The 25,193-nt window shown below is 42.6% G+C and overlaps 1 protein-coding gene across 1 annotated transcript in view; it reads right to left on the reverse strand.

Moving 5' to 3' along the window:
• pamr1b (peptidase domain containing associated with muscle regeneration 1b) overlaps nt 1-24,229 on the reverse strand; it is a 59,270-nt gene extending 35,041 nt beyond the window's left edge. The window contains exons 1-5 of the mRNA XM_056248301.1: nt 24,113-24,229; nt 23,777-24,032; nt 4,633-4,809; nt 3,550-3,675; nt 1,484-1,598 (exon numbers count right to left, since the gene is read on the reverse strand). Of these exons, the coding sequence (XP_056104276.1) occupies nt 1,484-1,598; nt 3,550-3,675; nt 4,633-4,809; nt 23,777-23,900 (542 nt within the window). The 5' untranslated portion in view covers nt 23,901-24,032; nt 24,113-24,229. The remainder of the gene's footprint in view (nt 1-1,483; nt 1,599-3,549; nt 3,676-4,632; nt 4,810-23,776; nt 24,033-24,112) is intronic.
• Nucleotides 24,230-25,193: the final 964 nt, after the last annotated feature.

Consider the following 25,193-nt stretch of genomic DNA (forward strand, 5'->3'; position numbering starts at 1 on the left):
TACATTTCTACATCTGTCTAAACTTACAAATATGTATGTTTTTGTAAATTCTTTGTTTATTTGCATTATACACAGATGCTGGTTTGGTTCAGTAAGAGCTATAGGCTCCCAGTGCAGGCAGAATCCGAGATGGGATAATCATTAGGATTGTAAACTGTCATTTGCACTGAAAACATAAGGTTTCCTGGCAGTGAAGTCTTGTCTGAGCATGAAAGAGGCTGTTATGTTCCATAAGTCTGTCAAAGGGAATTCATTTATGGCATAATGTTTTGAACTTAAAGTTTTTATTAGTGCAAACAAGCTACTGTTACCTTGTATTTTGTGTTTAATAAAAAAACAAAACAGCGATAACACTTTAATTTAAAGTTACGAAGTTACAGGTTACTACATGTACTTATTATAGTAATAACGGTAAATTATGCACAATTACAAGTAACTAACCTTAAACCAAACCCTAACTCTGTAGTAAATACATGTAGTTAATTGTACTTACACAGATAAGACCTGAGTAATATTAATGTAACTACGTCACCATAAAACAAAGTGTAAACAAACCAGCTCTCTCAGTGTTTCTCGATATTCAGCTCACTAGAAAGATAGGAGTAAGACCAAGAAAATTGTTTCCCCATGTTTTTGGGGTGTGTGTGTGTGTGAGTACCTACTTACCTAAAACCATATTTAGGGGACAAATTTGTACTTGGGAATGAGCTAAAAGACTCGGTTTGGGGGTGTTCTTATTTGTTTAAATACAATGCATACAGATTTTTTTATTGTAAAAATGCAGAACGTTTTCTGTTCGGGTTAAGTAACAGTATTTATAATTAGCTGTATATAAATAGAAGTCTTGAGAATCTTCCCATAGCCAAGTTAACGTCTGTGTGTGAGGGATTTCAGGTGTTCCTTACTGTAAGTTGAAGACAAAATGTCCCAACAAGTATTCTGATGGGTAGTTTAGGGTTAAAATATATACAGCCCTCTGGTCCTCTTCGCGTGTCGGTCAATAATGACAGAATTTTTTTTTATGAAATTAATGTACTATATTTTAGTTCGATAATGTTTTTTATTTAATATTTTGATTTTTAGGGGATTTTATGGTACTAAATTATATTTTCGCTGTATTTATAATCAATAACATTTCCAACTTAAACTGTCGTAAATCTTGAATTCTTTAGAGCACAGAGTTAAGTTTGATCTCTTTTCAAAGACACTTGGCAAATTATTGCTGAAGTGAAAAAAGTTTTAAAAAGTGAACGCAGAAAACTTGGAAAAAACACTTGCTTTTGTTCACACCTTTACCAAGTTTCGTACCATTCCCATGAAGAAAACAATTCTAAAAAAAACAAGTGGAAAATATTTCGGTCAAAAATGATGAAGAGCACCAGAGGGATAGTTTGTACAGTATAAAAATCATTATGTCTATGGAAAGTCCCATAAAACATGCAAAACCCAGCGTGTGTGTGTGTAATATTAGTTCTCATCTCACCTCAGATCAATGGTATAAGGCCGGTCCACTTTCAGCGTCCACTCGCAGCGGGCATTGTTTGGGTAACTCTCCAGCACCAGGTGACCCTGCCTCTTATGAATCATCCCTCCACATGCTGAAAAAGGAGACATAGTCAGTCAAATTGATGTCAAATGTACACATTAAAAGCAAAATACCCAACTTTGTGAACTGTCCAGGTACAAAAACATTACACGATTAAAACTCTGCTCTGATTGGTCAGCTGCCCCCAATCTGTTGTGATTGGTCTACCGCTTAGAGCGTGTGTCGGAAACACAACACCTCTTACCAGCGAGGTAAACACTACTGTAATTAAGCTAACTATGACGTCAGTTTTGCCGTATCAGTTTGAGCTTGAGTCCGATAACGACAGTCAAGAAGAACAAGCTGATCGACTCGAACCACCTTCACAACCACGACTTGTACAGGACTTTTCACTGTGGTCATTTATTATTTTCTACCTCTCTCCTCTCTCCTTACCTTTCAGAAGTGATGTTATAACCGTGTCATTTCTCTACATCACTGTAAAAACTGTATGTTGATCAACACAGTGACCCGCATCGAACTGCAGGGTTCAGAAAGCAGAAGTTCAGTAGTTAGAAAATTGATGAGAACACAACAAAAGGCTGTAGTGCTGAAGAATAGTGTTAAACATAAATGAACCACTGACTCTTCAACTCCTCATGACCATGTAATAATGTCTTGCCAAAACAAAACAACGTTTACCTGACATAGTGATAAACTCTTCCCAGACATATAACTACCTTTGTTTGATGGTGAGCCAAAGTAGCCAGTAGATGGCTTTATGTAAATGTGGTGAATAATGTGAGTAACGTTACAGAAATACTGGCAGGACTACAAACAAGGTGTTTTCTGTTGGAGAGATCGACTCCCTTTGGAGGGGACGATTGTCAAGTTGTGTCAAATCAACATGCTGCTCTTGTCGCCATTGTTCAGCGCTTGTTTTCGGCCAACTGAACATGTTCAGTCTGTGTTCGTTGGGTTGTGGAATGTCTGAGAAGTGACATACTAATCTGGTGATTGGCAGCGCTGGTCGGCTTCTGTCGGTGCGAGTGAATTAGCCTTAAAGCTGCTCCATATGGAAGATCTGTATGTTTTTACATCTCAGCCGGTGAGAGTGAATATGAGCAAAGAGATTAAGAATAATGAAGCTTATTTCACGGCCCTGTGGAATACTTGATTCCGATTGGTCAATAGTGCCATCCAGCGGTATATTGTTCCCAGATAACAACCGCTGAAAACAGAAACACAGGCTCATCCGGGTTACTGAAGTTAGCAGAGCTACACGCTTGCTAGGAATGTTTTTTCTTCGTGGAAGTTTTGCATTTGGTGAGCAAATAAAATATTAAAACTCAGTGAAATCAATATTTTGTGTGCAGTTATTTAATTATGCCATCCAGTATCGTGGACTCGCTCTCTCTTGTTTTATACAAATGCAGCGGCTGCCATTTTGTGACTATTGTTATGTACACTGTTGGATTATAAGATACAAACAGGTACAATTTTAAAACAGTTTATTCTGAAATCTATATCTCCATAATTATTTATGTGTTGAAAGGCTGTGTTATAAGTGGTATGACTGTATACCGTATCTCTTAAATGTCCGTCTAGTTTGAACTTGCAGCGCTGCAACTGCTCTCTCCGCAGAAGCTTTAAGATTAAAGACCTAATAAAATATCTCAACTCAGATCAATGTTTCATGTCTAATTGTTTACTTACGTGGCAAGTATCCGTGTAATAAGCGGGTTAATGGACATCCAGCCGGTTGTTATCTCAGAATAAACCCCTTCAGTCTGATGCAAGATCTGATCCTGATCCCCCTGTCTGGGTTTATTCTGAGATAACAACAGGCTGGATGTACAGTATCCCTTACTTATCTGGGTAAACTGGCTGATTATTGATACAGTAAAAACTGCATTCAAATACAAGCATTTCACAGTCATGTTCCAGAGAAAGAAATTCCCAGATGAATTTTAAATCTGTCATTACTCTGAATGCATGAACACTGCAGATTGTAAGGAACTTACTTAAACAATCCCCACCGGACCATCCGGGGCGACACTCTGCACAGTACTGCCCTTTTACAAAGAAATCGTCCCTTGGGGCCCATGTGCCGTTGTTACAGCGCTTGCAGTTCTCAAATATGCTGCAGCCTGAAGAAGAAAAAGCAGAAGCCCTAGGTTTAGAAAGAGGCATTGCAGATTGGGATTTAGTTCTAATGAACTAGCATAGAAGATGCAACGAGCTTGCGTGTTTTCTATGACACAAAGATGCCACCACCATTCGTCATATTACCAGAACATACAGAATGATGTGTTCTACATGTGTTGTGACCTGTAATACACTCCATGGTGGAATCGTAGGGTTAGAGTACCGACGTTGTATCTAGTCGCATTAGGCTGAAATGAACTGGAATTATTCTTCAAATCAGCATTATCAGCAATATTGCAAAGTTTTTCATTGAACTCGCCATAATAAATTATGAGATTTTCTTGTATGAATTATACATGCACTGCTGCCTCACATTTTGGCCAAGACATTTCAGAATACAGCAAATTCTGACACTTTGAGACAGGAGTACCTATGATACCTACTGATACAGTCTGGGTAAGTTCTGAGACAGAGCCTGAATCCACATTTTTGACACTAAACAGCAGTTCAGGCATTTTTTTAGATTACAAACATCTGGCTGGTCGCATGTACAGACATTTTTTAAGGCCAGACAATTTAATTTTCCTGTTGCTGTAAAATCCTTTATAGACATCACACAGTCAAGAATGTGACCAACATTATTGCTCAGAGGAAAAAAAAAATCCTTTAACCATTAAATCCAAATGGAAGGAATGCACTGACTCTTTTCTTTGTTTACAAGGTTCCAGAGAAAAATTATAACAAAATCACCAAATCATAAACCAGGATGGACTGAAGGACATATATGACATTTATATTTCTGCCAGGTGTTTGATTGCTTGTGAGCTGCAGAATTATAAAAAAATATAGGATCAACTGAAGCGATTAAGAGTGAAAAACCAAGAACAAACCAAGACATACATCACAAGAAGAGAATATTGCGAAATCTCTGCAAACGTGTTTGTGTGTTATCTGCTCACCTGGATGTATGATGCAGGGATCACATTCATTCACCGCATTACGACAGCATGGCACTGCGTACCCTACGGGATACCCCTGAAGAGGACATTTACAGCGGATGACATCATATTCACAGCATCCCCTGCACATCACACTCCACTCGGGCCCTGGACAGTAGCTGTACAGGAACCTGTAATCTAACAAGCAACGCACAATATAATCAAAATCAATATACCCTTTTAACTTTACAATAAAGTTGTATTTGTTAATGGTAATTGTTGCATTAGTTAACATGATCTCTAACAAGGAACAATATCATTATACAGCATTAGTTAATCTTTGTTAATGTTAACTTTCTGTGAGCTTAGTTTTGTTTTCATGGACTTTTAGTTTTCATTCGTTAATAGTCACCTGTTTCCATTGTTCCTAGATTCCCGCTAATTGTTAGTTGTCATGGACACTCATTAATCACAGCTGTTTGTCATTGTCTCATCTAGGGTTGCCAATTCAGAAAAGAAAAATGTTGGACAATCATGGTTCTTTACAGGAAAATAAGGGACACTCAAAATATTTGTACTGTATCACACAGTATATGTCATTTCAGGTGTGTGTGGGTTTAAAAGGTTCTCAGACATAAACATTTGTTTTGCTTCACCTATTTATGTACAATTTAATTCTAAAACTAATTTTAGGTCACACAAAAAAGTCACATTACACACAAACCATAGTTCAAAATAATAGCATTTATCTGAAATAGAAAGCTTTTGTAACATTACACACTACATTTTAAAGAAATTAAAGAAAGTAATAGCCTACTTTTATTCTAGCCTGGTTAAAACCAGACCATTCTCAGTTGTAACTGAGTTATGGTCTGGCAAAGCGTCATAAACAAATCATTTCCAGAGGGGCGTCACCAACGGACGTCGCGGATAGACCTAAACCCAATCAGAGCGATGAAGGAGATGACGTATGCAGAGCGGCGGAGAAACATCTCCGAGTGTTGTTCTTTGCTCGGTTTTTAACAAAAGGGAAACGTTCAAATCGCGTAAAACAGACGCGATAGCTGATTCGAACGAGTGATGTTCGACGGCGGCATCCATCTTTGTAATGTAGGCTACAAAATCTGCTTCAAAATCCCAGCGCTGTCATCATCGTGTAAAGCCCGCCCCAACGCTTCTGATTGGTGCCGCGATTTCGGCGGAATGGAAATGAGTTTGAATGAGCTCTTTGCCAGACTAACTTTCAGAGCAAATCTAAATTTGCCGGAAGTTGTCTGGGTTTTCCCAGGCTACTTTTATTCAGCAAGGACGCATTAAACTAATCAAAAGTGGCAGTAATCACATTTATAATGTTACAAAAGCTTATTTTTTTTCTCGGATAAATCTACTTTGAACCTTCTATTCATCAGAGAATCCTGACTTAAAAAAAATCTGAAATGTTTCTTGGGTAGCAAATCACATCAGCATTTTATTCCCTCTGGGGAATAATCTGGGAAGATTTCATGTTTTCTTGCGTGGCTGGATGTTGGACATGAACAATAATCACGTTGTTTGAATTCACCAAAACTGATTTGCCGAAATCAAAACCCGTCCGGATCGAACCGGGAGCAACCAGACAGCAGAGGGGGGGAGGAGGCCCAGAGCAGAGTCATTAGGATGAAGACCTTTGTCGGAACAGACGGAGAGAGGAGTCAGGAGCACAACCGACTGAAGTGGAGGTGGGAGAGGTGGAGACCCAGGCAGAGCCAAGGAGACAAAGACCCAGGATGACACCGCTGGACCGGAGGGCCAAAGCAGAAACCCTGGACCACGGGATCGGGGTGAAGCCAGTGGGAGTGAGGACAATGGTGGAGCTGGAGGGAAGGAGGCAGAGCTGGGCAGAACCAGAGGAGGAGTGCTTGATGGGATCAGTGAAGGCAGGGCCAAGGAGCTTGAAGGCGTAGTCAGAGAAGGAGGGAGCGGGAGACTGGGCAGAACCAGCAGCGACGAAGGAGACTTGGGGCTGGGCAAATCCAGCGGCAACAAAGGAGTTTGGAGTTTGACCAACGGAAGAGATTGGGCTTGGGAACAGGAGGTGACCAGGGAATCCAATAGTCCAACCGTGGGGAAATCAAGGAGGATTAATGGGAAAGCTCTCTGTGCCATCTGGCTCCACTGAAAGTCCTATAGGGATGGACATGGGTGCCAGCTCTCGCACCTGATCAGACATGCCAACAGGCTCTGGCTCCATGTCTGCAGTGGGCTCATGCTTAGTATCCGTAGGCATTTGGAAGGTAGGCTCAGGCTCTGGGACAGACAATGGCTCTAGGCTTAGGCTCCTGGGTGGACAATGGTCAGACTCAGCTTTGGCTCTGGGTCTGCGGTGGGCTCTGGCTTTGGGTCCTTGTCAGGCACAGGGACTGGCTCTTAACTCGCAGTAGGCGTGAGGAGGTGTGGGGAAGGTCTAGGGAGGAGTTCAGAGGATATTGGGGTAACTAGAATGAGAATTGGCGATGACAGGATGGTGGACGTGGGCTGGGCAGGTTGCAGCTGAGCACATAGCTCAGCCTCAGCACATAATCCATGTGTTGTTCCAATGTGCATGTGGTAGCTCCCACTGGCAGCATTTGGAATAGGTGGTCATCCAGCCCAGGTCTTTAAAGGGTCATGAAACCCCAAAACACATTTTTTGAGATGTGAACAGATATGTACAGGTTGCACATCACTGAAAACACTAAAAGCACCCATAAATGTTATCAATAAGTGGAAATTGGTTATTTTTGCATTTTTCCGAGCAATTTCGTTCTTCCGGGTTGAAAAGCAAAGTCGAAGCAACGTCAGGGAATGTGAGGTAGAAGCGTCATCGGAGTGTGTGATTGGCTGTGGCACGATTCTACGTCAGCTGACCCTCGAGATAATCTCTGCATTTATTCATGAGAAAGAGCTTGTTCAATACAATCACTGCGCGTTATTACACATGAGATCACATTACAGCGGAGAATTCAAACAACATGCGGTGTGTGCATGAGAGCAGTTACTGTGCGGAAGCGCCGCGATGAGTTCAACAATGCTCGCAACGCGGATCATATCGTTCATATACGGACCAGAGCAAGTCTGTTTCAAGTTTTTTTCAGTGATATGAACCTATTTCATATACTCTAGTGCTCTAAACATGAACCAGCACCGTGTTCGCGCACATGTCTTCTTCAAATTAAATATATGTGCAAATAAGGACTCTGATGTAGCCGTACGACCGATCATGAATGCGATGACAGGAGGAATACATCTGATACACAGAAGACAATGATGTAACACTGACAATTCAAAGAACAACTCCCACTTTTGGAGACTTTTTCCAACTCTGAGGTGTGAACGCCCAGGCTAAAACAGGGGGGGGGGGGGGGGATTTCTTGACACTTTAAGGTGCTATCACTCCAGGATACCAGGTGGCTGACTCGAGGAACTCCTTCTCGTAGTCTTTCAGTGGATGGCCATATTGTGCAAGGGAGAGGAGAATGTTTTGCGGGAGTGAATGGAAAATCCTGCTGGGTTTATTTTGGTTGGGTATGACCTTTTGTCAGGGTTTACACAGGATGGAGAGAGAGCAGGAATACTGCAGCAATGGTACATTTATTGAACCAACAGCAGGATTAACACATGAGGTTTGATAAACAAGGTTCAGGAGGAGCAGGTGCAGTTAATTAACCCAATCAGCACCAGTGGGGAGCAATCAGTAATCAATCTAGGACAGGATAATATCAGCAGAACCCACACTGGTTCCTTGACAGTTTATCAGCATCCCACCTCCACCCCATCTCCTCTCTTTCAGTTCCATCTCTAGTTCCATCTACTCTTACCACGGGGGAGTACTCTGGGTTCGGGCAGAATTCCGAGCTCGGAGCCCTCCACCCGGACAGCACGCCAAGTACGCACAATCTTTATCATAATAATTATATGTAGATGTGAACTCGTGAAAAGGCAGGTTAGTAATGACTTTGATGACAGACCATGGAGTGAACAAACTGAGTGATATCTTGAATCTTATCTCACACACGTGCACACACACACACATGCACGAGATGAGAAGCACAGAGGAGATTACCAGGAAAAGACAAAGCGATGACTTGGAGTTGATACTGAAGATAAAACATTGGCGATCAATCTCACAAGGCAAAGTGAGTCCATTACTCTCAACAAAGCGGTGTGTGTGCTGGGTTTTTATAGCATGGTGATTAGAGTGCTGATGAGGGACAGGTGTGAGTGATCGGGTGCCAGGGAGGATCATGGGAAATATAATCTGTGTCAGTAATCAGCTGTTGATGTTGATTTTTTTGTGAATATAAAACTTACTACTATAAAATCACACTTACTAATGACTTCTACAGACATATATGCTATCCGCCTTGAAGATTAGGAACATTTTTGCCTTGAATGTTTTATATGTCATTGCTAAAAATCTATTTCTCATGGAGGAAACGAATGGAATTTTTCCTTCCTCACTGAACGTTTTTTCAAGAGACGACCAACGTGGAACAAATTAAGGACTTTGTATGTACAATTTCGGTCTATTGTACAATTTTGTCTGTGCAAAACTGGCTGCAATGATGGCTTGGCAGTTTTCCCATTATGTATTAAAGATTTGGCTCAGAAAATGTTGACATGTTTGTATGGTTTTAATTGTGGTTGATTTATAGGTCATGTGTTACAACTGTTAAGTAAAGCAAATAAATGTTTTGCAGTTTTTGCTTTACAATAAAAAGTCCAGTGTTTCCCCTCAATGTGGTCTTTTATTTTAAATAATGTTAGTAAAGAGCCTAAATATCATGTCTAGTTTTGAGTTTTGTGTCATGGTCATGTTTCATGTCCTTTATTTTGAAGTTTTCCCATTGTTATGTTCCTAGTTTTACCATGTACTCCCCTTGTCATGTGTCCTATGTTGTCATTGGGTAATTGTCTTAATTATTGTTCACAGGTGTCCCTTGTTTGCCCTGTTTCTTGGTCGTTTATTGAAGTAAGTTGCAGTCCCATGTTTCTCAGGTCTTGGTTCATTGCCAAGTTAAGTTTTTGTTCCGGTTTATGGTTTGTTTCACGTATTGGATTTTGTACATAGTCTATGTTTCATGTTCACTGTAAATAAACTGCACTTGGGTTCTCTACGTCATTGTCTTCATCTGCTTGCAAGCTCGTCAATGTCCTCCTCAGCTATGTTACACTGCAACCATTATTAACACATCAGGTAATGTAGAAATGTCACACTTTACAATAAGTTTCACAAATGTGCATAATAAATACTCTATTAAAAGTAAATCAGGTTAGTAAGGAGCCCAAAGATAAATAAATAAATACATGTAAAAATAGGAAAGTAAAGAAAAAATGTATTTGATAAAAATGAGGGAGCTGGTCCTTGCGTAGCTCCAGTGCATCATTGACTGAGAGGTAAAGTATAGAAGTGTTAAGCGTCACATCTAACTAAGCGATAAAGATCAGAGTTTGCTACGGGTTGCGTCAGATTAACTGGAGAGTTCTAAATTTTCACCAATTCACATTGTCAAATTATTTTGACGTGTCCGTATCCAGCTACTTATGTGATCCATCGTCATCAATCCCCAAACCATCGACGTCGTCAGATTCGAGGTTGATGACGCCTAGACACCCAGTGGACGGTAGCAAAGTCTAATGCCTGTTTATTTTTTTAATCACTGAGAAAATCTTGACTCTCATACACATTGTGAGCCTCAGTTTATAGTAAACCAATTACACCAGAGGTCAATACAGTCTCCTTAGGCTCATGATACTTTTGGAAAACGCGACCCTGGATTGTTCCGTTTTTTGTAGAAGCCGTCGGTTGGCAAACGTAACCCAAATAACGTTCAGTTATTGCAGAGGCAAGATTTCTCTGTGATTATAAAATAAACAGGCATTACAGTAGAAACCAGCCGTCCACTGGGTGTCATCAACCTCAAATCTGACGACGTTCTTCATGGCTCCAGGTTTGATGATGATGCTGTGAGGACGGATCACATAAAATGCTGGATTCAGCTTTGTTTCTTTTTCTGGAAAACTGTGGCTGCTACAAAACAATTTAACATAATGAGAATCGATAAAAATTACTATCCAGTTGATCTGGCTCATCCTGTAGCAAACCTCATCTCCATGTTGCACATGGAAAAGTAAAAGAATAGATAAATAAATCTGGAAATAAATACATACAGTATAGTGTATATAGCAATAAATACATTTAACCCTCTATGGCAGTGGTTCCCAAACCTGTCCTGGCGACCCACCAACACTGCACGTTCCCTTTCGAGGGAACTCGCGATGCGTCACTTGACGCTTTGGGAACGCCCCCAGCGTGAATGCGTCTGAGCATCAATGTCAACTAGTCCAATGGAAAGAATGAGCGTCACGGGCGGGTGACGTCATGACCAGGAAGGCATAAGAGCACATCCGGTGAAACGCGGCATTAGCTTCTGTGTCTCAGCAAGCGATCTGTGTTACTCTGTCTCTGTCTATTTATTGTTGTCTGTTCGATATTATTGGGAAGAGTTATGGCGAAACAACTTTACAAACTCTGTGCTTCTCCCTGCCCGCGTTATTTAACGGGTGGGGACACACACGAGCTTTGTGTAGTTTGTTTGGGAGTGGAGCATGCGGTATCAGCCTCCGAGGGGGCTGATTGCAACATTGTGAGAAGCTTTCGCTTCGCATGCTCCACTCCCGCCTGTCACTTTTCGAGGAAAGTGGCCAGGCTCGCGATCCTCGGGGTGCAGGACACGCGTCTGCCGAGGCAGCGCGGAGAATGCATTCCTGTGGATCGCGAATAGGATCTCGTTACGGGGTTGGAGACGGGTCCGCGGATCTTATCTCCTCCCTTTCCACGAGGGATCCAGTGCTCTCTCTCCGGTCTCGGAAGCCCGCGCTGCGGTCTCTTCCGCCCGGGGAGAGAAATCAATGCTTCAGTGCTCTACCTCCGAGGAGGTAGATGTGCTGGGCATTGAAAGTGTACACAATCATGGGGGAAGTGGATTTGCCATCTCTTCCCCAGCGTATGAGAATTATATATAGCCTATATATATATATATATATATGATAGTTTATATATTATATATAAAATAAAGTGTATATACACTCACCGGCCACTTTATTAGGTACACCTGTCCAACTGCTCGTTAACACTTAATTTCTAAGCAGCCAATCACATGGCGGCAACTCAGTGCATTTAGGCATGTAGACATGGTCAAGACAATCTCCTGCAGTTCAAACCGAGCATCAGTATGGGGAAGAAAGTTGATTTGAGTGACTTTGAACGTGGCATGATTGTTGGTGCCAGAAGGGCTGGTCTGAGTATTTCAGAAACTGCTAATCTACTGGGATTTTCACGCACAACCATCTCTAGGGTTTACAGAGAATGGTCCGAAAAAGAAAAAACATCCAGTGAGCGGCAGTTCTGTGGGCGGAAATGCCTTGTTGATGCCAGAGGTCAGAGGAGAATGGCCAGACTGGTTCGAGCTGATAGAAGGGCAACAGTGACTGAAATAACCACTCGTTACAACCGAGGTATGCAGCAAAGCATTTGTGAAGCCACAACACGCACAACCTTGAGGCGGATGGGCTACAACAGCAGAAGACTCCACCGGGTACCACTCATCTCCACTACAAATAGGAAAAAGAGGCTACAATTTGCAAGAGCTCACCAAAATTGAACAGTTGAAGACTGGAAAAATGTTGCCTGGTCTGATGAGTCTCGATTTCTGTTGAGACATTCAGATGTTAGAGTCAGAATTTGGCGTAAACAGAATGAGAACATGGAACCATCATGCCTTGTTACCACTGTGCAGGCTGGTGGTGGTGGTGTAATGGTGTGGGGGATGTTTTCCTGGCACACTTTAGGCCCCTTAGTGCCAATTGGGCATCGTTTAAATGCCACGGCCTACCTGAGCATTGTTTCTGACCATGTCCATCCCTTTATGGCCACCATGTACCCATCCTCTGATGGCTACTTCCACCATGTCACAAAGCTCTAATCATTTCAAATTGGTTTCTTGAACATGACAATGAGTTCACTGTACTAAAATGGCCTCCACAGTCACCAGATCTCAACCCAATAGAGCATCTTTGGGATGTGGTGGAACGGGAGATTCGCATCATGGATGTGCAGCCGACAAATCTGCGGCAACTGTGTGATGCCATCATGTCAATATGGACCAAACTCCCTGAGGAATGCTTCCAGCACCTTGTTGAATCTATGCCACGAAGAATTGAGGCAGTTCTGAAGGCAAAAGGGGGTCCAACCCGTTACTAGCATGGGGTACCTAATAAAGTGGCCGGTGAGTGTATATAAAGAATGTATATAAAAAAATATATATATAATAATAAGCTGGTGGAGGTGTTTACTAAGGCTGTAGATAAATTAAATATTTAATGGCCAGCAGAAATAAGGGGGCACTCGTCCTTAAAATAAATTGAACGAGTTTCCTTCCCTCTATTTTTCCACCTCCATCACGGGGCCTTCCATTTTTCCCGATCTGCACAGCGAGCTGTCTAGATCATGGAAAAAGCCTTACTCATTTATTAGCCCCACATTCATGTATATTCAGATATTTGGGGGTTAAGAGAGTATGGCTATGGGGCAATACCCCGGTAGAACAGACACTTGCGAGCTATGTCTCCCGGTTCAGTATCGTCCCTGAAGGCGTCGGCTTCTCTCACTAAACCATTAAAGAAAACTATTTTTTAATCTAGTGGGAAAAGCATATATGGCAGTGGGTCTAGCACGAGCCTGCTTGCACACTATAGCAGTGCTGCAAGCATATCAGGCTGACCTGCTGTGGTATTTGGACAGAAGTGAGGGAGTTTGGCCCGATGGGGTTTGAGAACTCCGTCGGGCCTCAGATTTATCTCTCAGGGATGGCAGCCAAAGAAATGTGGTCACTGAGAGACACCTCTGGCTCAATTTGATGGGAATCATGGAGAAAGATACAAGATAATCTCTCCCTCGCTATGTCCAACCCACTGGGGCTGCTGGGCGTGAGCAGCTCCAGCCGGCTAGTTTCTCATACACAACACAGCAGCCAAAGCCTTCAAAGCAGAAGCCGGATCCGAGGACCGTTCTTCATGCTGAGAAGGCTGCGGCTCAAAAGAAAAGGTCTGGCGCCACGGCGTCAGACCGGTGAGGGCAGCCCCAACCGGGGTGGAATGGTGTACACCTCATTATACGGTGCCCTTTCCATCTCTGTGCCCTCAGGGGACCGTTCTGCCAACCCCGCCACCCTTGGTGCTCGGGGCGCAGCGTTCTCCAGCGAGCTTCTGGCGCAGCGTCAACTCGACATTGCGTCGGACTCGCGCCCTCTGAGGGGGGTTCGAAAACAGTCAGTTCGGGTGGTTCCTGCCAGTATGTTTCAGGTCCCCGAACTGGCTGTCTTTATTACACCAGAGGCCAGCCTCGAGGGGCTGGTTCCCTTGGTAGATTTTCTGGCAGCGCGGAAGCTACTGCCAAATATATCTCTATGGGTAATGGTAATCTCTCTGGTAATGGAGCAAGGGGTAAAGGCCCTGTTAGCAAAGAAAGCTATAGAGCAGGTGTACTCACCCGACATTGCGTCGGGTCTTTACAGTCGTTATCTCATTGTTCCAAAAAAGGATGGAGAGCAGCGTCACATACTAGATCTTCGTCTGTTGGAGTGTTTGGTGCTGGAACTCAAGTCCAAGATGCTGACACTCAAACAGATCGTGACTCAAATCAGATCCGAGGACTGGTTTGTCACGATAGATCTAAAAGACGTATACTTCCATATCTCCATCCTCCCTCAGCACAGGAGGTTCCTGAGGTTTTCTTTGGGGCAAAGAACACCAGTATCAGGCACTTCCTTTCGGTCTAGCTCTATCACCCCGCACATTCACGAAGTGTATAGACGCAGCTCTGGCCCCGCCAGGCTGCAGTGTATACGCGTTCTGAATTGCATAGATGACTGGCTGATTCTAGCGGAATCAGAACAGTTAGCGGTTCGGCACCGAGGTGTCGTTCTCGCTCATATGCAGATGTTGGGGTTGAGGCTCAATGCCAAGAAGAGTGTGCTTTCTCCAGTACAGAGAACCACTTTCCTTGGTGTGGTATGGGATTCAGTGACGATGCGGGCCACTCTGTCGCCCGTTCGTGTAGCTGCTATCCTAACAGCCACAAAAGAGCTGAGGCTAGGCCAGTCACGCACTGTAAAACAGTTCGAGAGACTGTTGGGTCTTGTGGCAGTAGCGTCCAACGGGATACCTTTTGGCATGCTGTACATGAGACCTTTGCAGTGGTGGCGCAGGACCAGAGGGTTCTCCCCGAGGGGAAACCCACTTCGTATGATCAAGATCACGCGGCCGTGCCTTCGTGCCTTGGTTATATGGAGGAAACACTGGTTCTTAACCCAGGGTTCGGTGTTGGGAGCTCTTTGCCATCGAGTTGCTATCTCGACAGATGCTTCCCTCACCGGCTGGGGAGCGGTATTGGAAGGCCGCTCAGCTCAGGGCTTGGGAGGAGTCATCATCTCGCTTGGCACATGAATTGCCTAGAGATGATGGTCGTCTTCAATGCGTTGAGACATCTCCTCCCAGACCTGAGGGGCCATCATGTGTTGTTCTGAAACAGTGACTGTTAGGCCTCAGGGCAGCAGCGTTCAATGTGATACCCTTTGACCTGCTGTACGTGAGACCTTTACAGTGGTGGCTCAGGACCAGAGGGTTCTCCCTGAGGGGAAACCCACTCCGTACGATCAAGATCACGTGGCAGTATCCCCGCGCCTTGGTTATATGGAGGAAACTCTGGTTCTTGACCCACAGACAACACGTTGGTGGCCTATTATTTTGGTCCCTCAGGAAATTACGCTGTCTGAGGGCAGTGTATATTCCAGGGGGGCCAGAATATTGGAGCAGACACCCTGTCGAGGCAGGGGCTGAGGCCAGGGGACTCCACCCCGAGGCGGTGGAGCAAATATGGGAGTTTTATGGCCAGGCAGAAGTGGATTTGTTCTCGTCTCAGCATACGACGCACTGTCCACTCTGGTTATCCCTCACTCAACCAGTCCCCTCGGGGCTGGTTGCTATGGTGCAGACGTGGCTGAGGCTACGTCTGTACGCATTTCCCCCTGTTGCTCTGCTCCCAGGAGTTCTGGAGTGATTCCGCCAGGATGGAATAAGCCTATTTAGTAGCACCACCCTGGCCGAGCTGAATTTGGTTTGCGGACCTAATTTTTCTCCTCGACGGACCTCCCTTGGAGGTCCCGATCAGGAGAGACCTTCCGTCTCAGGCAGGGGATGCAATATTGCACCCCCGGCAGGGGATTTGGAAACTGTGGGTTTGGCCTCTGAGGGGGCCCAACTCATAGAGAGTGGTCTCTCAACCGAGGTTGTTGAGACCATTCTAAGCTCCAGAGCTCCCGCTACGAGGAAACTATATTCACTATTTCGAGAGTTTTTCACTTCTTGGTGTTACCAGCGTCAGTGGGATCCGGTTAACTGTTCAGTAAACACAGTATTCGAGTTTCTGCAAGAATGCTTTGTATCAGGTCTATGTCCTTCCACGCTTAAGGTATACGTGGCGGCCATTGCGGCTTTCCACACCCTGGTGGGTAGTACATTTTTGGGTCGAGACCCCCTGATCACTCGTTTCCTTCGTGGCACTTTGAGGCTGAGGCCTGCAACTTGCACTAGGGTGCTGGCTTGGGACCTTGCAATAGTTCTAGAAGGCCTATCTGGGGCTCCCTTCGAGCCCTTAGATTTGGTCTCAGAGAAGTTCCTTTCTTTTAAGACTATTTTCTGCTAGCTATTTCGTCCCTATTAGAGTCAGACCTTCAGGCCCTTTCGGTCCCCACCTGCCTTGAGTGCACCGGGGATGGCCAAGGCATTCTTACCCGAAACATGGATATGTTCCAAAGGTGCCTACCATTATTCCGAGGCCTATTGTGCTGCAGGTTTCTGTCCTCCTTTTACATCTGCGGACCAGGAAAGGCTGAACCTCTTGTGTCCAGTGCGAGCACTGGATACTTATGTTCATCGGACATCTTCAATGAGGAAGTCCGACCAGTTATTTATTTGCTTTGGATCACCTAAGAAGGGTCTTCCTGCTTCTAAACAGACGGTTAGTAAGTGGATAGTCGAGGCTATTTCACTTGCATACGAGTACTCTGACCATCCGTGTCCCTTGGTGGTCAGAGCTCACTCAACGAGGGGTATGGCGGCCTCTAAAGCCTTGTTATTTGGGGTTTCTCTCCAAGACGTTTGTGATGCGGCAGGCTGGTCTTCACCGCTCACATTCGTCAGGTTTTACAGTTTGGACCTGGATGCTGCCCCAGGTTCTCAGGTGCTTAGTGCTTAGTTCCAACAGACTGACACTCAGGTACTTGGAATTCTGGCGTTTTGGGTATTCTCGTTCCCAAAGCGTCAAGTGACGCATCGCGAGTTCCCTCGAAAGGGAACGTCTCAGGTTACTACTGTAACCATAGTTCCCTGAGAAAGGGAACGAGACGATGCGTCACCCTGCCATACTTCCTGCATCCCTGTGATCGGCTTGCTTCGACTTTTTGAAGCTAATGCCGCGTTTCACCGGATGTGCTCTTATGCCTTCCTGGTCATGACGTCACCCGCCCGTGACGCTCATTCTTTCCATTGGACTAGTTGACATTGATGCTCAGACGCATTCACGCTGGGGGCGTTCCCAAAGCGTCAAGTGACGCATCGTCTCGTTCCCTTTCTCAGGGAACTATGGTTACAGTAGTAACCTGAGACGTTTTCTTTGTCTCCCTAATCAAACACACCTGATTCAACTCATCAGCTCATTAACCCATGTTGGTGGGTCGCCAGGACAGGTTTGGGAACCACTGCTCTATGGTGTATCATCATTTATAAATGACGCAGAGAAAATTGCATACAAAAAACAATAATAATATTCAACCAAAATAAATGTAGTATTATCATATTACATCACGCGCTTGACATTTTTTGGCAACAAGGAAGTGAAGGAGACATTAGCACATGTCAGGTTACATGCTGTCAAGGCTCCATTTTGAGATCATATTAGACTATGAAATACACTCACCTAAAGGATTATTAGGAACACCTGTTCAATTTCTCATTAATGCAAGTATCTAATCAACCAATCACATGGCAGTTGCTTCAATGCATTTCGGGGTGTTTTCCTGGTCAAGACAATCTCCTGAACTCCAAACTGAATGTCAGAATGGGAAAGAGAGCAATTTTGAGCGTGGCATGGTTGTTGGTGCCAGACGGGCCGGTCTGAGTATTTCACAATCTGCTCAGTTACTGGGATTTTCACGCACAACCATTTCTAGGGTTTACAAAGAATGGTGTGAAAAGGGAGAAACATCCAGTATGCGGCAGTCCTGTGGGCGAAAATGCCTTGTTGATGCTAGAGGAGAATGGGCCGACTGATTCAAGCTGATAGAAGAGCAACTTTGACTGAAATAACCAATCGTTACAACCGAGGTATGCAGCAAAGCATTTGTGAAGCCACAACACGCACAACCTTGAGGCGGATGGGCTACAACAGCAGAAGACTCCATCGGGTACCACTCATCTCCACTACAAATAGGAAAAAGAGGCTACAATTTGGAAGAGCTCACCAAAATTGGACAGTTGAAGACTGGAAAAATGTTGCCTGGTCTGATGAGTCTCGATTTCTGTTGAGACATTCAGATGCTAGAGTCAGAATTTGGTGAAACAGAATGAGAACATGGATCCATCATGCCTTGTTACCACTGTGCAGGCTGGTGGTGGTGGTGTAATGGTGTGGGGGATGTTTTCTTGGCACACTTTAGGCCCCTTAGTGCCAATTGGGCATCGTTTAAATGCCACGGCCTACCTGAGCATTGTTTCTGACCATGTCCATCCCTTTATGGCCACCATATACCCATCCTAGGATAATGCACCATGTCACAGAGCTCGAATCATTTCAAATTGGTTTCTTGAACATGACAATGAGTTCACTGTACTAAAATGGCCCCCACAGTCACCAGATCTCAACCCAATAGAGCATCTTTGGGATGTGGTGGAACGGGAGTTTCATGCCCTGGATGTGCATCCCACAAATCTCTACATCAACTTCAAGATGCTATCCTATCAATATGGGCCAACATTTCTAAAGAATGCTTTCAGCACCTTGTTGAATCAATGCCACGTAGAATTAAGGCAGTTCTGAAGGCGAAAGGGGGCCAAACACAGTATTAGTATGGTGTTCCTAATAATCCTTTAGGTGAGTGTACATATAAATTAAATAAAAAATAATAATTGTACATCCAAACGGTAAAGTTTTTGGTCATTTTTAATGCACGCTTCCGCCACCCCATGCTTGGGACAGCCCGGGAAGCAGTGAAAGTGATGGCAAAGAGGAAGAATATATGTCATAGATTGTTGTTGAAGACAGGCATTTGGGTGCATTATCCTATGCCAGTTTGGAAAATGTCATCCATACTTCAACCAGAGGTCAGGAAAGATGCCACTGCCTATTGGCCTCATACACTGACAAGCAAATGCTCCAAAAATAATGACTAAACAGGTTAGAATCGAGTTACGTGTGGAAAGTGTGGGCTACACAGAAAAAGATTGATTTTCACTTGTGCTACAATCATTGCTTCGGAATTCCAAGAAAGAAACAAATGTTTTTAATGCATTTTGAAACACTAAGACATGGTTTCATTACTTCCTAAGCAGTGAAACTGCATCTGCATTTCCAACTGAAATATAGTAGCACAAGACCTGTCATTTCATAATTAGTCCCATAGAGGGTTAAAAATAAATGAATGCATAAATAAATACAGTTGAAAGAAATCAAAAGAATCTATTTATAACAGTTAAAAATAAAAGTAATACAGAAAATAATAAATGAAAGAAAAATGTAATTCAAAAATATATTCAGGATTCATTTAATTAATTTAATTGATTCCTTTATTTTCTTATTTTTACATTTATTTATTTATTTGTTTGTTTGTTTGATTGTTTTTCATTTCTGCAGATTTGATTACTCAGCAGGGGAGATTTTTGCTGGCCAGCACCTGAAGGATGTGTGCGTTTAGGCACATCATATAAAGTAAATAGTTTTGCTTGGATAGAGTTGGACTTGATCATTTTTTTTTCATACATTCAGAGAGTGGGACCCTCATCGAATCTGTGATATACAGGTGAGTGACAATCTTATGTACAAAGAACCCATCTTTTGCCACCTGTCTTAGTTGGTGGGTTACCAAATATTAATGGAGGCCCTCCCTAATGTGGAGGCCAACTGGGGGCCAGTTTAGCTTCACCCTCATTAAACTGGCCTGATCCAGCTAATCAAGTCCTTCAGGCTCATTTGAAAACCACTTGCCTTAGGGCAACTGCCAACTCTGCCTATCGCTAGTGCCGACCCTTTCTGTCCCAGTTGGTATTCATTTGAAGCAGAATGTCCGACGTGCAAAAGCTGCCACTTCTGTCAGTGGAAAATATACTGTAGGTGCCAACAATTCAGAAGCACACGTTAGTTCAGCAAAGCATCATTAAAAGGTGTTTGTAAGGTAAATTAAATGGCAACACTTTACAACAAGACTAAATGTCCTTGTTGTTTAACATATTTGAGATAACTTTATAGTATTTACATTTACAGTACTTTATATCAGGATCTTTCTTTATATCTACCCTGCTCCTGGAGGGCCACCATGCTGCAGAGTTCAGCTCCAAGCCTAATAAAACACAACTATAATCAGCCAATCGAGGCATTCTGGATTATGTGGAAGGTCATGTTGGAGCAGGGTTGGAGCCGAAGTTTTGCAGAAAGATTTGGGACAGAGAGAAACCTCCAGGCTGGCCACTCCTGCTTTACACTGCATGATGTCAGATTGTATGTGCAGTTGTGAGCTTTGTCTCTCGTAGACACTGTGGTATTTTTCCATGGTAACAGCTGTTTGTTGTGTTATGGTGGATTCATTCTCCTCTTGAGAACCAGTAACGTGAAGCCTTTAGTGAAAAGGCGGAGTGTTGCTTTGAGACAACTTTGCCAGATTTTCTTTGGTATTTCCAGAGGGATGTCTCAGGAATGAATTGGAATTCTTTTGGAGAACATAATGAAATTAACAGTTGCTGTTTAGTCTTTAAAGGTAGTTTCTTGAGGTGCTTTGGTGTTGAAATGATTTCCAATAAGTTCTTTACCAATAAATCAAGTTGTGTGTTCCTCAAGCTGGATGAAAACATTGCTCAGCTGACTATAGTCTTTCACAACCCCTGACTCTCCCAAAAAACTTTCTGAACAACAACATTTTTGTGGGTTTACATGACAAACTGTAACACGCACACAGACAAGGGAAAAAACAACAACAAAACGTCCAGGATTAGTTTAGCCTGCATGGTTGAATAAATTCAAAATACACTTTCATACTCATTAGACATGGAAGAGAGAAAATATTCCAGTGCGTTGATCTAATCTTCCGATGACCTCATGTTTGTGTGTGTTTGCTTCAGAAAAACAGGGAACAGTAGTGTGGGAGGTGTCTGTAACGGTTTCAGTGTGTTAGCAAAAAGAGTTTCAGAGCTTAGGATGAGCAGTTTATCTCACAGAGAGAATTACATGTAATGCTCTTATTATAGTTATAATTTTCAAAGTATTGATATATTGAATTGTAATGCCGACAGTCTAGCCGAAGTAGGTTCTTGTGCAATTTCTAGTTAAGATTCAAAGCTATAATGTTACAAAACTACTTTTAGGCATACCTTCAAAAATAATAGGTTCCCTCACTGCAAAAAACATTTTCTTCATTACTCCATATTTCCTTAATAAAAAAAAAAAATATATATAATTGCATTGTTTTTGGCAGTTCTGGGGTAGTACTTGCAGAGAACTAGCAACTTTCTGAATACGACCCAGAAGTTTCCCTTTCCTTGCACTGGTTCTCAACCCTGTTCCTGGAGCATTTTAAATGTCTAATTTTTCTGTTAAACCAATTTAAGATCTTTACCAATGACCCGATGACCTGAATCAGGTGTGTTTGATTTGGGAAACATACAAAATGTGCAGTGCTGGGGCTCAAGGAAGAGGCCTGAGAAACCCTTTCCTTAAGATCTATGCCCTGATCTACACAATTTAAGAGATAATGTGCACAAACAAACAATGCTTTTAGCAAGCGTAATAATTCAAAGTGAATTATCCCTGATCGAGTTTAAAGGGGTCATAAAATGCCATTTTTGTACAAGCTAATATGATTCTTTAGGGTCTAAATTAAAAGTTTCTAATATACTTTAATTAAAAATTCTCATTAGTATTGTAAGAAAACACTTATTTTACCTGGTCAAAAACAGCTCTGTTTTCAGCACGCCGTTTCAGTGCATATGACTTTAAATGATCATGAGCTTTGCTCACCCCGCCTCTCTGTGCTGTGCATACACCGTTTGTAACACAATAATACAATAACCATAACGCGTTGTTCATTATAAACGTGGGATTATGAATTATATTGAGAACGTTGTACATAGAAAACATGCCGTAATGTACCCTGAGTGTAAACCGACGCATTCATCGTGAAGCGTGCAGCTGGCGATTTGCAAAGATTAATATAAATATTAATATAAAGATTAATAAAACGTTACACTCACTTTAGTTCTTCTGAAGGTTCAGCAGGAACACGAATAGGTTCCGATCCTTTATTCAGGAGCAGCTTCTCAGCAAAACCAGCTTTACACTGATCCTCGTTTATAAAGCAGTCCACTGAGAAATGATTCGGCAAACATGAGAGCATTGACGTTGCTCGTGGGGAATATTCCCTTCGAAAACAAACTCAGCCACTGCGTCTTCAGCGGTTCGGATTTAGGAACATTAAAATGACTGTGTTCGTTATTACACCCAAGAACAGAACACCACAATCGCTTAGACGCCATTCTGCTCATAGACAGTGCTCCAGCATATCAACAATGACCGCGCCGGTCCGCGCCGCGCAGACTATGATTGACAGGACGAGCGAGGGCGGGTCTGTGTTGAAACACTCCTGTCAATCAACAATCGTGGGAGGGGCGTCCGTTTTATTGACGTCACAAAAACGAACGGCTCAATTTGAGGCAGTGGAAAACATATAAGGAGATTAAAACAAAACCACTGGATGGATTTTTATCATTATATGATGGTTGTGTACAGGCACTGCCAACACACATTTCAGTACAATCAACTTGTAAAAGTGCATGTACCATTATATGACCCCTTTAATGCAGTGTGACTGCAGCATCTATTGCTATCAATGTTTCTTGACATGTTAGTGTTCACATTTTAGGATAGCAGTCGGATATTCCACAGGCCTGAACGGATTAGCAGCCATGGGACAAAAAGCTCTCACTCCGAATAACCAACACTAAGCTCTATATACTTTCACCCACGCATAGAGGAAACCACAGTGCAATATGAATGTCTTTGTTGCCTAACTAGCCTCTGCTGGGGAATGTTATGTGCAAATGTAGCACTCTATACATTTCCCAGTGTATTCTTGAGGTACGGCATAACCTTTAATTGAACTACTTGTTTTCAAAATGTGAGTTGAGGATGTGAATGTGAAGAGTTCCATTGAAAATGTACTTTTTTATTTTATTTGCCTGATCTGTTCCGAAGGGTGATGAGCATAGGAATACAAAGGCAATGATCTGTCTCTTTATCTGAGCCAGAAACAGTCTCAGCATGAATAGCATCGTTGGGTCTGTAAGATCAATCCAGGAAAATCATGAAGTTCACGGCCTCAGTTCAATCTTGTCTTTTACACAGATTTTCATTAGATTCCAAGATTTGAAGCCACATACAGAGCAACACCATTAAATTCTGTCTATTCTTTCTAAAGGGTTCATTAATATGAGTAGACAAATCACTTTTAAATATGTGCCTTTTGACCACTTTGAAATTTGACAATAAGTTTTTAAAATGTCACATTCCATTAAATCAGATGGGAGATTTTAAAGCATCACAAAACAGAATATAATTCATTAAGGTAATGCAAAGCAACAAATAACTGTAACATTTAACAGGGTTTTCAATCACAAGGACAGACTGGAACAGTTTCTATACCTCATAAAAAAGAGAGAAAGAGACACACATAAATAAGAGGAACAGTTCAGTTCATGACATTGACTCTCAGACAACAAAAGAGTGTGACTCTCCATGACTCTTTGAAAGCAATTAAATTAGACTTACCATATGGCCAGGCCATCCCCTGGGCCAACAGGAGGAAGATGATGAGTAGGGTGAAGCCGGGCAGAGAGAGAAGATTGTGACGGTTCCGCTGGCTGCGGCCCTGCAGCGGGACAGATAAACACATGCTGAAGTCTGGAGCTCTGTTTACTCTTTGAGCTCAGCTGCTTTTACATCACCTCTACTCTGTACTTCCCTCCCTCTTGACTCACATTTTCCCACTCTCTCTCTCTCTCTCTCTCTCTCTCTCTCTCTCTCTCTCTCTCTCTCTCTCTCTCTCTCTCTCTCTCTCTCTCTCTCTCTCTCTCTCTCTCTCTCTCTCTCTCTCGCTCTGCATACTCCCCTCAGTCTATCTCTGTCCCAAACCTCTTGCATTCTTTACACATTCAGCACATCTTCTTTGTCTCTTTAAATCTGCTATACTCAAAAGTGAAAGTTCCTATCTCTGTCTCTCTCTTTCTGTGATTTTTCCTTCTCTGTTTCTCTCCCCTCCCTTGGTTTCAGGTTTCAGAGTCCAGCTTTGTAAGAGTCTCCACTAATCATCAGCTCTGCTGTTAGAACACATTCACTGTTACAGAATAAAAGTACACACACACACACACACACTCACGTTGGGTTTTCATGTTTTAAAAAACATCAGTTAGTATGATTTATAAACTGTTTTCCTCATAAAATGTCCCCACAAGGAAAATGATTTTGGATATTGCCATCTTTGTGGGGACATTTTTGTAACGTAACATGTCCCCTGAACCACACACACACACACATATTTCTATTATATTCTATCATACAAAAAAATAATTAGGAATGTTTTAGAAAAATAAAGAAAAATAAACAATTCTTGTCTTAAACAGGAATCGAACAAAGGGTAGTCTGTTTTGTGTATAAAACAAGAAAAATGTATTTGCCAATGAGTTTTGTATTTTATTATTGCATTTGTAATTAAGTAAATTTATATTGTTTTTAGGATGTTCAGATATTTGAGATAAAAAATAAAACAAAAATAACTGATTATTTTTTGCATTGTATTTTATTTAATTCTGTTCTATTCTAGTCTAGTCTAGTCTATTGTATTCTAGGCATAAACGGTCACACTCACAAAGCCTGATTGCAAAAATATTATTCAGTGCACTCCGCAAGATAGATAGTGCATGTTTGAGGGTGTTGCATCTAAGTTAAAGTGCTGCTTTGAAGTTTAAGTAAAGTCAAAGTAGATATACAAATACTTTAATATTATTGTAGCTCAAGAGCGTTCTCTGTATGGTCCGTACATTGTGGTAGTGAGCAAATGCATGTTGCAGCCTCATTTATAAAAAATGAGAACCGACAAAGGACTAAACAGAACAGGGAGTATGTATACACAAGTAAACAAAGGAACCAAACGAGAAACAGGTAAACGTAATCAGAAAGTAATTAAGGC

Source organism: Rhinichthys klamathensis, unplaced genomic scaffold (assembly GCF_029890125.1).
Source record: "Rhinichthys klamathensis goyatoka isolate OS25496 unplaced genomic scaffold, OSU_Roscu_1.1 h1tg000054l_1, whole genome shotgun sequence".
NCBI classification, from domain to species: Eukaryota; Metazoa; Chordata; class Actinopteri; order Cypriniformes; family Leuciscidae; genus Rhinichthys; species Rhinichthys klamathensis.